Source organism: Camelus bactrianus, chromosome 2 (genome assembly GCF_048773025.1).
Source record: "Camelus bactrianus isolate YW-2024 breed Bactrian camel chromosome 2, ASM4877302v1, whole genome shotgun sequence".
NCBI lineage: Eukaryota > Metazoa > Chordata > Mammalia > Artiodactyla > Camelidae > Camelus > Camelus bactrianus.
The window spans coordinates 51,979,813-51,993,040 of record NC_133540.1 but is presented as its reverse complement, the minus strand read 5'-3'; the positions used below and the strand labels follow the sequence as shown (position 1 = coordinate 51,993,040).

At 40.1% G+C, this 13,228-nt stretch overlaps 1 protein-coding gene and 1 long non-coding RNA gene across 3 annotated transcripts in view; one reads left to right on the top strand and one right to left on the bottom strand.

The window, feature by feature from the left end:
• Positions 1-755: 755 nt before the first annotated feature.
• Positions 756-3,900, bottom strand: ARLN (allregulin). Of its 2 annotated transcripts, XM_010952646.3 has the most exons (3): positions 3,355-3,900; positions 2,013-2,065; positions 756-1,898 (listed from the first exon to the last, which is right to left on the bottom strand). In XM_010952646.3, exons 1-2 carry the CDS (start codon positions 3,894-3,896, stop codon positions 2,056-2,058), a joined length of 552 nt encoding a protein of 183 aa, XP_010950948.3. In that variant the 5' UTR covers positions 3,897-3,900; the 3' UTR covers positions 756-1,898; positions 2,013-2,055. The 2 variants fall into 2 exon arrangements, with proteins under 2 accessions (XP_010950948.3, XP_045370940.2); XM_045514984.2 differs by lacking the exon at positions 2,013-2,065.
• Positions 3,763-13,228, top strand: part of LOC123616191 (uncharacterized) — a 53,626-nt gene continuing 44,160 nt past the window's right edge. Inside the window, exons 1-2 of the long non-coding RNA XR_012499180.1 lie at positions 3,763-3,900; positions 7,483-7,595. This is a non-coding gene — a long non-coding RNA (uncharacterized LOC123616191). The remainder of the gene's footprint in view (positions 3,901-7,482; positions 7,596-13,228) is intronic.

The following is a 13,228-nucleotide window of genomic DNA, read 5'->3' as shown; positions in this document are numbered from 1 at the left end:
TCACATCATGAAGTAGTCTTTTGATTTTTTTTCAATCATTTTGAGGTAAAAGTCATTCTTAGCTCACAGGCCTTATAAAGAGAGGCGGTGGGCCAGATACGGCCTATTGATGAAGTTTGATGATCCTTGCCCTAGAGCATAATAACCTCTACATTAAATGCCCTCACTAAATATCCTGTAGTCTCTGCATGTATTCCCATGCCATTCAGGGTCCAGGTATATGGAACCCTCTACATCCTAAAATTTTTAGGTGTAACAAACCCCTAAAGACTACCTCACAATTGCTCATTAGCCAATTTATTTTAAATGGTTATTAAAACAATCACTTCACGTATATGGATTTGTGAAATTTACAAAGGAATTTATCAGACTAAAATCACATTGATAGTACTTTTTAAATTTGTTTTTGTTATAGCAAGTTTGCCACCTCTTCTTGGTGTCCCATTTATCCAGTTGAAAGCCTTCAAATGTGGGTACTTTATGCAGTCACTGTCCTTGAGATGGTACAATTCAGTGGTAGACAAATTTCATCTGTAGGAGAGTCAAACTTCATACTGTCACCATTTTGTATGCCACTTACAGTCATGTCACAACAGTAAGATCTCTCCATATTCCCTGTACTAGAAAATTTCTGAATATTCAATAGTTGTGGCTGTCACAGTAGGGTGATTTTAGGTTCAGAAAGGTAGTATGGATTAGAAATCTGTATGTGTAACCTAACACAATTTGTCAAAACAAAAGCAAATCAGACCAAATTCACCTGTCCAATAAACATTTATTGGACAAAATTATTAGCAAGCAGCACAGAAACAATCCGGTATCCTCAATAAAATTCAGTTCTGTTTCTCTAGATGCTTCAACCTTTGTATAAAGTTCCCTTCAGGCAGACTCAACAGTACTCTGAAGGCACAACTGTTAAGCTTACAGACCGCATTAGGCTAAAATCCTCCAAAATCAATTTTGGATTTCACACCAACCCTAAATGCCATTCTAAAAAGTAGAGGATGTAGAGTTTACCAGATTTATGCTCTGTTTCTAAGGGAGGGGAATAGCCCTGAAATATTTAGGCAATTCCAATATATAAAATGTCACAAATTTCAAAGACAAGAGCCCATTTCTAACATCTGTTGGGTAACAGGAATAGCTTCTGAAGGGCTTATAGTAGCTGCTTGGGGAGTGTGAATCTTTCACATTAAATACTAGCTGATCACCCCTAGAATGTAAATTCTTGTTAACATACTTAATTAAGGCAAGACTTTCTGCCTGTTTTGTTCTCTGCTGTTCCTGGCCCACAGTAAGTGCTCAAATATTTGCTGAATGAGTAAATATGCTGACTTTGCTGAAGTATTTAAGTTACAGACACTTAAAAAACTTATGTTTTGGGCACAAACGTTCTCAATGCACTGACAATAATAAAAAACAGGTTTGAAACACACAGTCCTGTTTTAGGGGGTTCAAGAGCTTAAAAAGGAAGTGAGGGGAAGCAATCAGGTAGGAGGACATACATCCTAGCCTTCCATTAGTGGATATATAATTTCTCTAAAATTGTATCAATCTGACAACCATAACAGAGGTCCACTTAATCTAAAAATTAAACTGAGTCTTAACAGCCAATATGTCGTGGGCCTGTGTTTTCTGTACAGCTTCTAACTCCTTTTTTCAAAATCCTTCCCTTGCTTTTGAATAATAAGTTTTAAGAACTTAGCTACGAGTGAGATCATTACCCATTGGATATAGTCCTAGAGAGTAACAGAATGTGTAGAATGAAAGAGAGGTCCCTTAGAGTTTGAAATTCTTCTGGTGCACAATCCTATCTTCTTTGTTCAAGAAGTTTGTAGTCATTTTCAGAATCCACTCCAGGAGCCAAAATTCTTAATTTAGATATCAGGCAAACCATTCTGTAAAAAACAAGTATTTGTCAACAATGTTTCCTCTTTTTTCTTCAAATTCTTTAAGTCAACTTCTAAAACTTTTGATCAGTGTAGTCACTCGCTTATTCTTAAATGACTTACATATTGATAAGAGTGAAAAAGGCTCTTCCAAAGCTTCAATTTTCTACCTAGAGCTGAAAATTCAGATTAAAAAAAAAAAAAATCACCATACTTGAGTCTCTACCAAAACCAAACCAAACAAAACCAGGAGTAGTGTGTGGAAAGATTTTCCTTTACAAATGACAGAGGGTTTTACAGAAATGTGCATCTGTTCCATCTGTCCCACTGAACCTTCTACCTTCTAATTTGCCACACCATCCAAAAAATCAAAGACAAAGGGGCCTCAGATACGATGAGCTCATGCCCATATCTTTGCCAAAACCTGCGGCTGAGGGTGAGGAAAGAACACATAATTCCCCATCAAGGAGGGCAAATTCATAAGCAAGATGATTGAGAGAAGTTAAGGTGAGTAAACAATCAACTCCAAAAGAGCTGTTTCATGACTAAATAAGCTACACTGCGCCTTCTTCTCCAGCTCACTGCTTCTCTCCTGAACTTGTCCCTTACTATCATCTTAGTCCTGTGTCCTCCTTGTTTTGCTTCCCCCTCCCCATCCCCTAAGTTCCCTTCTTTTATCCTCTGCCAAAACTGTCTTTTCGGAGTGAGTGGCAATGAAAACGGAGAGCATGGATTGTTTTCCAAGTGGAACCCACAGAATTTTGTGACTTATGAATTGGTGGTTTGGGGTGTGAGACTGTGTATAAAAAGGAGGGGAAATCAGAAAGAATTCCAGGATTCTGGGAGAAAAACTGGGTGGATAAAGTTAACATTTACTGAAATGGGCCACTGAAAAATAAGTACCTTTGGGTAAGAAGTTAATTCAGTTCTGGACCTGTTTGAGATACCCTGCGTGGCCCGCTTGTGCTCAAATTGTTGTACAGTAACAGCAGCTTTAGCTGAGCGCTTACTGCGGCCGGGCAACATGCAAATAAACCGCTTTGAGATAAATTAATATCTTATTTGATCAACACTGCAGCCCACCCCACCCGATTACCATTGCTTCCAAATGGTAAATAAGAAAACAAAGCTCCCAGAAGCCACATAACATCTCCAGTTTCTTCGTGGTAGCGCAGAAACTCAAATCCAGTTAGTTTCATTCCAAAACATAAAAAATTATGATGCCAAGTTTTCTCCATACCTCTCTCTACACCCTCAACTGAGGTGCCAAGGAAGGATATTTTCTCTCTAGTCTTCATTGCAACTCCCCCACCTACCAGACCCCGCCACTCACCAGCTATAGGACTTTAGACAGACTCTACTCTCTGGAAGTCAGTTTCCTTGCCTCTCCCCACCCACCGCCCCAAATTGGGGTAGGTGGTTTCTAAGCCCCTTATCACTTCAACGCTGCATTCAGAGTACTCACCATGGCAAAAAATACATGAAGAAAAACACCACTAGGTCGAAGAGGATGAAGAGCCAGAGATCCAACCAGTAGGACTGCTTTGGAAACTGGTTTGCCCCGGAATGAGCCCGCACTTGGTTCTGCTGCTGCCTCTCGGCTTCACCCAAGCCTCGCCGCTCCCAGGGACCATTCCGACCATCTCCCGCCGCCGCCGCGCCCCTTTCCATCTTGCACCAGTCGCCGGGCCACAATCCGAGCAGCTGGAAAGCCTCAGTTCCCGCACTTCCGTGTTCACCTCGCCGGAAACTGGGCAAACTACGATCGCACAGGCACACGCAGCTCCCCGCCCGGAAGTAGGCTCTGAGCCGCCCCTCCCACGGCGCAGGCGCGGCCGCCGCTCCGCTGTCTCCGTGACCGTAGGCCCGTAGCGCAGCCTCCACCCGGAAGCGGAGGAAGCGCGCCCGCCCACTCCGCCCTGCTGCGTCCAGGTGGGAAGCTAGTTGTTCGGGTTTCACTGGAAGGAATGCTTTGTGGCAAGACTGGAAGTTACCGTCACGTCCCATTCTGGTCAGGTGATGGATTCTACTTTGGAACTGCCCCTGGTCACCTCTCCTTATCCCTGTATTATTCCTTTTGGATCCTTAACGCCATGGATTTAAAAGGGCCGCTCTGATGCGTTTTGTACTGTCCCTAGCTTGTTACAGTTATTTTATTTAATCCCTGAAACAGATGTAATCAGAGAGAGACATCATAATTATGAGCATCTGAGGAGGCTAGAGAGAAAAACGTGAGAATTTTGTATATACCTCAAAGGAATGAATTTAAGAATAATACAAGGGTTTGTGCTTGTGAACCCCCGTGAGATTAGAATGTTAGCAGAAATAAAATGATTTACCACTGTAGGAGAGGAACAATTTTCCTCTGCCCTCTTTGGGTCTCCAGCTGGGCCTGAGAATTAAACTGACGTAAGACAGATTAACAGAAGAAAAAGATACAGGTTTTATTTATTTTTACACGTACATGGGAACCTTCACAAGAGTGAAGACCTGAAGAAGTCAGGACACAAAGCTTTTATCTTTTTTAGTAAAAGAAATAATTAAGACAAAGGAGTTTGGGCTAAGGGTAGTAAGTTGTGGATAAATGACTAGGGAAAAAAACGTTAGTTTAACAAGGTTTGTTTGTATGGATTTCTTGGTCTGATTTCCCGTCTCTGGCGATAAAAATGTTTTCTTCCCGTGTAGGGAGGGCATCTTTTACTGGGCAGTTTTATCTCTTGCTTTCAGTAAGAAAAAGGAAGGTCAGAGTGCCCTTCTTGCACCTGCTGTTTCTCAGGTGCCTTTAACTCAAAACAATCAGTATGCCAGAGTGACATATTTTGGGGTGACACGTTCTGAACTCCTTAATTTCCCCTGTCTGAAACTTCCCTAGAAGTTTCACATAAAAGCTGAGTTGGGAGCTGTGGAGAGAAGAATTAGGTTAGCAACTGAGTGGCAAGGAATCTGCAAAGGGGGAGAAGAACATAGATTAGAATGAGGATGAGTAAACATAAAGTAACAAATCTAAGCACATTTCCCCATATCCCATTAAATTAAATAAATCTATCTCTAGGAATAGATGAGTCCAATAGAATGGCTGAACCTCATTGATGGAGACTCTGTCTTGTCCTTCAGAATGTGCAGATTAGACACTAAGTGATTTACATAAAAGCATTCTTCACCAGTGACCTCACAAGCTTCTCCTTCTCAGGTTGTCAGTGTCTCCAGGGCAAGGCGATTTTGGAGTCCAACAGAGGCTAAGCTATTAGCTTTTAATTAAAAGGCTTCCAATATTTGCACAATAATGTTGAACTCTTGTTCTGTTACTATGGAAAGATTGAGAACTATTTTTCCAACTCATAAGCTCCAAAGCCTAGAAAAAGAGATCTCAGTACTGAAAAGAACTTAGAATTGTGATACACAAACCAGTTTTCTATAACATCTCACCTAGTATGTTTATGTGGCACTGCTTTATGAGTGAAGGAGCCCAAGTGTATAATTTGGCTAGCATTTAAGGTGAAGTACCTCGTAATAGAGGGTGTCAGGAGTTTGTGTCTGTATAGTTCTGACCATCCAGGTAGGAACTCGTCATATACATGATCTCACGTAAGATAAAAACACCAATATCATTCAAAGATAAGATCAGATTGGAACTTGTGAGGTCCTAGTTGGGGTTTAGTGTGTCTTGTCACCTGTCAGGTTGGCATCTGTACATCTCCATCCTCTGTGTATTCCTGTCAGTCTGTAGGAGCAGAACAGGTTGTGAAATATCTGATACAGGAGGCCTACGGTTAGGCCTTAACAGCTGCAATGCTTGTTTGTTTGTTTGTTTGTTTGTTTTTACTTCATCAACTTAGTCTGAATTTTTGGTCTACCTATATGTAATCTTAGGTCTTTGACAGCTAATTAGGGGAGCAGCTGAGCTAGCCCAGGCTACACAAAGGTGGCTTAGGAGTCAGCCATAACACCTGGTGATTTGACAGGTGTCCACACCATACAAGTCAGTGCTGAGACCATTTATGCCTTCAGGAAGGCTTGAGGATGCTGTCTATGGAATCAGACCTTAGTATGTCACCTAGGAAAGGTCCAGTACCATGCCTGTTATCAATTCAAATGGAAAAATTCCCTTTTAACATCTTTACCTGAGCAGAGGACAGTCCTTGAGCTTCCATAGAGGTTTTTCTGTGTCCAGTTAACTCACTGAAAGGAGAAGAGTAACATCGTTTTCTTGATCATGGCTGCCATTGCCCGTCAAGCATTCATTTCCAGAGTTGGTCCACCAGGGGCTCGTGTTGGCAAGAACAAAAATTATTTCAGGTTCTTTTGCATGATGTAGATGTTGACATGGCCAGCAATCACATTGATTAGTTGTTGTGGCCAAGGTTTGGAAAACTAGCAGAGGCGGGGTGTCTGGTTTGTGCTTGATCTGTTGAGAAAACAGTAAGAGCTAGTAAGAGTGAAGACATGGTTTGAGAGAGCCTGCAGTGGAGGATCAGAGGGAAAATAGAATAGATGGAGACAAGCAATCTCCAGTCAGCCTTTTAATAAATAGCTAAAGAAAAGGAAGTCTTTGTTAAAAGGAAGATTTAAAAAAAATTTCCCTCTGGGTATAGGGAGACCCACTAGAGGGAGAAAATAGGTGAAAGTGAAGTTTCTTGATCTCTGATCTTGGAGAAAACTTCATGATTTTATCTGCTTATGGGGCCTGGGAACCCTTAGTTTAAGTTCACCTTAGGGATGGTCTTCCAGTTGTCCTGGGAGTGCTGATCTGGGTCAAAGGTGACGTGGCTCATGTTAATCCAGGAGAATTCTCCCTTTATTTCAATGGCAGTGTACGTGGTTAGCAGTTTGTAAGGACCTTCCCAGCAAGGTGACAATGCGTGCTTTCTTCTAAAAACCTTGATTCACACCCCATCTCCTGGTCAAAAGTGATAGGAAAGCTTGCCAGTTAGTGAATGCCTTGCCCTTTTTACCTGTAGTTCCTGTGTATAACTCGTCATAGGATCAAATTGTTCACTTGAGTCCCTGTACTGTTCTGTGAATCCAGGAATGGAAGGTTTAGGGATGCCAGTAGGCATGTGACCAAATACTGTTTTGGAAGGGGTTAATCCATGTCTTCTTTGGAGTATTCTGGATTTTTATAAGGGCCAGAGGTAGTTCTTCTGGCTATTAAGTCAAATCTCTTGACAGACTTTTCCCAAAGTCTTTTTTAGGCCTAGATTTTTATGTTCTCTTTTTACTCTGAGGATTGGGCATACTACATGGTATGAAATTTTAGCGAGTACCCCCAAATTTTTGCAAGCAGGTGGTTTATTTCTGCTGTAAAATGAGTTCCTTGGTCTGACTCAATCCATAAAGGAATACCCAAATGAGAAATAATCTCAGTTATTAAATTCTTTACCACTGTGTGGTTTCAGCATGTCTAGTCGAATGGCATTTAGTTCACCCACTAAATACACAGGCAGGAAACCATCACTGGGAATAGCCTAAAGCTGGAGGTAAATCTGTGGACTCCATGAAGTGCTGCAAGGGACAGTGTGGTAGAGGAGAATATTTCCTGGCCTGCAGCTGCTGACAAGGATGGGTGTTACTGACTAGGTATTTCACCCTGCAGGGCTGCAGCTGCTGAGAGATCCTGGGACCTCTAACATAAGCCAGCAGAAGAGAAGAATTCTACCAGTCAGTCTCCCAGATCTTTGCCTGCAGTATCCAGTCAACCCGAGAATGGTAAGTCTCTCTTTGTCTTTTTCCTTTCTAAATTTAGGTTGGCAGGAGGAAACATTTGTGTGAACCATTCTTTTGGATTATAGGGACTCTGGTGTTTTCTGCTGTGAGTACTCTTCTCTTTCTAATGGCTGTAGAGAAAGAAAAGCTTAAAAAACAATCTCCCTAGACCCCAGCACCCTCGGAGGGTACATTTTCCCCCTTTTGAGGGACAGTACTCCATCAAATGATAGGGTCAGCTGGTCTCCAGTCCCACCCCAGAGCTCACCATTAAACTTACAGTAGAGGATTAGAAACTGGACTTCTTAATTGACACTGGTGCACATTTACAGTCCATTCAGAGGATTTATCTCTGCCTATCACCTCTGATTCTATTCAAGCTGTCGGATTCTCTGGGCAATCTGTTTTATTGTCCATATCTCATGCCACCCCGGTAGACTCAGGACTTCAATTTTTTTTTTTCTCTTCTGTCATTACTGCTTTACATACCTATGATAGTTTTCTTTGACAGTTATACAGTCATCAAAACGAATAGCTATCTGTTGCAGCTTCTCTTTTAGCTTCATCTTGGCCTTTAGCAGTTCCCATCCATATACCCCACTATTAATCTGTCTCTGCGCCACTCAGCCAGCCTAGTGCCCAGCAAACACCCTTTGCTCCATCCAGATTGCCTTCTTCCTTCTTCCTCATGGAAACTGTCCTCTTGGCCTTTGGGCTTTGGTGCATGTTGTTCTCACTAAACTGTAATGCTTCCCCACCTGTCCTAATCTTACCTGTCCTTTTTCATTTCAAATACCAACTTCAGAAAGTTTTCCTCACTACAGTTCACCCTGATCTCTCCGTTTATAGTATTTTTGATACACCAATTGCATAAAGTTCAGATTAACTCATCTCCAACTATTTCAGATGTCATGCTTTCCTGCTGGGGAGAGAGTTATCTTCTGAAGACCAGGCAGTGAAGCATTTGTTCCAATAGCTTTGGCCTTTCTTCCGTATTAGTTACCCTCACCATTCTTTAACAGCCACCTGTTGATGAAGCTGTTTGTTGGTCATTTTTCAAAATTTCTCTTCCTTCAGCTTGAAAAACAATGACATTTTCTTGGCATATTCTTTGGTACATTGGCTTGCTTTGTAGCACAATTTTATGTGAACTGTCTTCCCTATCAGAGTATTAAATACTCTTTAGGAGGGAGACTATATTTTTATATAGTCTTCAAACAGTACTTTGAATGTATAAGAAATTACATTTTTGTTCAGTTATATTTTGTTGTATTCTGCAGCCATTAATAGAATTTTGGTCAAAAAATACTTGATGCATTATCGCTTTTGTAACATAATAGTGTAATGATACAACTAAGATCTACCACTACTGGTCTACCAGTCTCAGCAGGGATACTTTCTGAGGTTTTCTTAGTCTAGTAATGGTTATACACTAATCCTGTCCCCTTTTTTGGATTTCTTGTCTTTAATTTCAGTACATACTCTTTGAATGCCTACTGTGTGTAAGGCACCGTCTGAAGAGCTACAGGAGATAGAGATGCAGTAGTCATCAAATTTAATAGAATTACTGACTGAGGACATCTCACAGACATAGGATATTCAGACACTCTGTCCAGGGCCCTGGGTTTCTGCATCATGGTTTGGGTGTCAGGAAGGCTGAGCAGGACTGGCTGTGAATAAACTGCCTACCCTCTTCCCCATATCTACTCGCAGACTTCAACCATAAGAGCTCAGTTTTGTTTACTTTATATTTTAGGGTTTCATAAAATATTTTATTTCAAAATAAAGAAGGTATTCTGCTTCTTTTTGAAGTTTAAAAACAACTTCAATACGGTTGGTAGGCATAGATGACAAAGATGTTGAAATGCGCAGCCTTGAAATCTCGTTGTGCTAATCAGCAGAGCAATCAACCTGATTTTGTTTTACTGAAAGCTGTTAGAGGGACAGTCATTGAGATTGAAAGGTTAGTCAATACATGAAATGTCTTTTTTCCCATAAAGTTATATAATAGGCTTCCAAGAGTAGACGTGACAATATTAACATAGGCACAAACTAGAATAATTGTGTTGAGTAAATGGATGCCAAGGTGATAGCTGCTATATATAAAATATTAACCCGTGTTACACTTATTTTATATAAGCATGAGAAATGTCAGCGTGTTAACAGCAGTTAACTCTGGGAGATGGGATCACAGATCATTTTATTCTTTGTACGTTTTCACAAGGGAAGTTGGGAAGAAAGATTTTTGAAATCAGTTAGAGCAAGGAAGAGGTAGTCTAGTTCAAAATTATTATTTAACCATTTCTAACATCAGATCACAGGCACGAGGCACATGAGTATCAGGGGATTATAATCATTTCTAACAGCTTTTCAAACTGTAGTTTGTGGAGTTCTATGTTTCCTTAGGGAAAATTTAGGGACTAACATAGAGGAGATAGATGCAAGGAGTGAGGCTTCAAATCACTACTGGAAGAGCTCAGCTTTTACATTCATATTTATAAATATACCCCATTAGAAAACAGATTTTTGGATATTTTTTTTCCTGCTCTGGTGAGAGTTCTGTCGAAAAGTCACCTTGGGAGACCTGTATTCAAAATGGTGGAGTAGGTAACTCCACGCCTCTGTCCCTCCACAGAAATATTGAAAAATAAGCCAAAACTATCTGAAACAAGTCTGTCAGATCTCTGGGAAACAGCCAGAGGTTTACAGAAACCAAGAAAACCCTGAATCAAAACATATGAAGAAGACATAGATGGAATTGAAGGGAGAAATAGACAGATCTACAATAATAATTGAAAAATTTAATACCCCACTTTCAATAATGGGGAAAATATCTAGACAGAAGATCAGTAAGGAAACAGAGAATTTTCAGACAAAGAAAGACAAATACTGTATGATATCACTTATATGTGGAATCTAAAAAGTAAAACAAACTAGTGAATATAGCAAAAAAGAAACAGACTCACAGGTATAGATAATGAACTAGTGGTTACCAGAGGGAAGAGAGAAGAGTGGAGGGGCAGGATGGGAGTCGTGGATTAAGAGGTACAGACTACTGTGTATAAAATAAATGAGCTACAAGGATGTATTGTGCTACACAGAGCACATAGCCAGTATTTTATAACAAATATAAGTGGAGTATATAGCCTTTAAAAATTGTGAATCACTGTGTTGTACCCCTGAACCATATAGTATTGTAAATCAACTATACCTCAATAAAAAAGAAAAGAAAATTGAGGACTTGCACAATACTGTAAACCAATGAGACCTAACAGACATATATAGACTACTCCACACAAGAACTGCAGAGTACAGCCCATCAATTGGTAATCCAGGCAGACTAAAACAGAGAGTATATTGACTTTAGAAACTGGGAGGAATAAAGTTCACAAACTGTTCAACGTTACCACCTCACAAAATAATCCTGCACAAATTCCAGCTCAAAATAAACGAAGAAGCTTGAAGCTGTTGCTTGTTTCGTAACACTCATTCAGTTGCACTACTCTGCTCTTCCTAAGCTAGCGACTCCAAGTTCTCATAGAATGTGTTGATTAAAGTCTTTGTATTGTACATCCCAGAAACCCATAAATTTAACTCCAGGGCTGTTTTAAGACTGTCATGAGTCCACAGATCAGAACCCAGGGCTTTTACTCTGACTGTTATCATGTAAGCCATAACTAGAATGGCTCATTCCCCCCACTTCTTTCAGGTTGTTGCTCAAGCATCACATACTCAGGTTACTTTCCTGACCGCCCTATTTAAAATTGTACTCACGGTCTCACCCCTAGCATCTCATCCCTCTTCCTGGCCTTGTTTTCTACATAGCGTTTATCTAATGTACTTTACATTTTACCTTTTCCTCCTTTATGTTATCTGCATCCCCCTCCCTGGCAACAGGGATTTTTGGTCTGTCTGCTTCACTGTTGTATTTCTGACACCAAGATCAGCACCTGTATCTAATAAATGTTTAAAAAGTACTTGTTGAATCATACTTTGCAAGAAAATTTACCTACATAATCATGCGAAATAAAATTGAATTTGGACTCTAGAACATATAGTCTCTAGAACTAGACAGTTTGGGTTCAAATCCTGGTTCAGCCACTTACTGGCTGTTGACCTTTGGCCAAGTTACATGACTTCTCTTTGCCTCAGTTACCTCATGTGTAAAATGACAGTAGTATCACTAGTTCTTATTTACAGAGTTGTTGTGAGGAGCAATACGAGTTGATTTTTATGAAGCATTTTGAACAGTACCTGGCTTTTTGTAAACACTGTATGTGTTACCTTGTGTGGTAGTAATAGTGGCATTGAACTGCATCCAAGTTAGTGCTGTTTTGTGGATAAAACATTTATTTAGTTTTTACAATTTGCTCTTTGTATTTGGAGCCAATTTACACTTTGAAGATTTTGTAGGCCTTAGGAAGTAGCCTTTTCATGTATGGTTACAGATGAAAATAAGGATGAAAAGAATCTCAAATGTACATTAGGCCTCTTAGAATTCAGGAAAGACCATATCATCAGGCATGTTAACCAAGACAGGCCGACAGAAAATATAATTGAAGATACTATGTGTTTCTATGAGAACTTAACACTACTTCTTTGTAATGCCTATCACAATTGTTTTTACTTTTAATGTCGATCTTCAGCCTCTAGATTCTACTCTTTTAAGCTGGATTCAAAGCTCCATGGGACAAAATAGATTTTTCTTGTTTGCTACAAAAACTCATGTCATACTTGTCACATAGCAGATGCTTAATTCATAGATGGTTAAAGAAATATGTACCCTAGGCCACTCAGGATCCAACGTTGCTGTAGTAAACAAGTTATATTTTTATTCACCAGCTGGACGGATTCATTATTTCCATCTCTAAGAACCTATCTCTTCACCCTCTTTTCTTCTATCCAGTTTCTGTTTCCTAGAACTCACCGGGAGCCCTTTTGCCTCATGGCCTCTGTTGTCTGCCTTTCCCTCTGTGCCTTTCTCCTTTTGCCCATTGTTAGGGAGGAAGATATTTTCCTCTACCCTCCTAGGTTCTTTTGACTGGTCTAAGAATTAAACTGACTTGAGAAAATCAAACAAAAGTTAAATAACATGTATACATGAGAGACCCAGGAAAACTGAGTAACTTGCCAAAATGGCCAAAACCCTCCCCTTAAATATTATCTTCAGCTGGTGATAAAAGAGACCATTGAGGGTAGTGGTTTGGGAATTCAAAGGGAAGAAAAGCAATTCTCCTAGAGATGGAAAAGCAAATGTGTGGTAAATAAATGTTTCCTGGGCCAAGCTGAGAAAATGGGACAGTGAGTGGGCTCTGATCTCTAGGCTGGGCTGAGTTTCCCCTACCATACCTAGCCTATATTCTTTGCAGATACTTCTGGAACAAGCCCTATTTTTAAATATTTTAGGAAGCTAAGAATGAGGGAGAAAGGAAGACTTCCTCAGTTTTCTGTTTCTTAAAAATAACCTAAATTAATGATTATGCCAAAGAGATACATTTGGAGTAGGCAAATTTTGTTGCCCTACACCATCATTACTAACTGATGACTTTTCTTGTATGTACTAAAGTGAAAATTCTCAAGAGAGAGAACCTAACTGGTTTAACTAATTAGAATTATTGGTCTTGGACAAAGTTCTC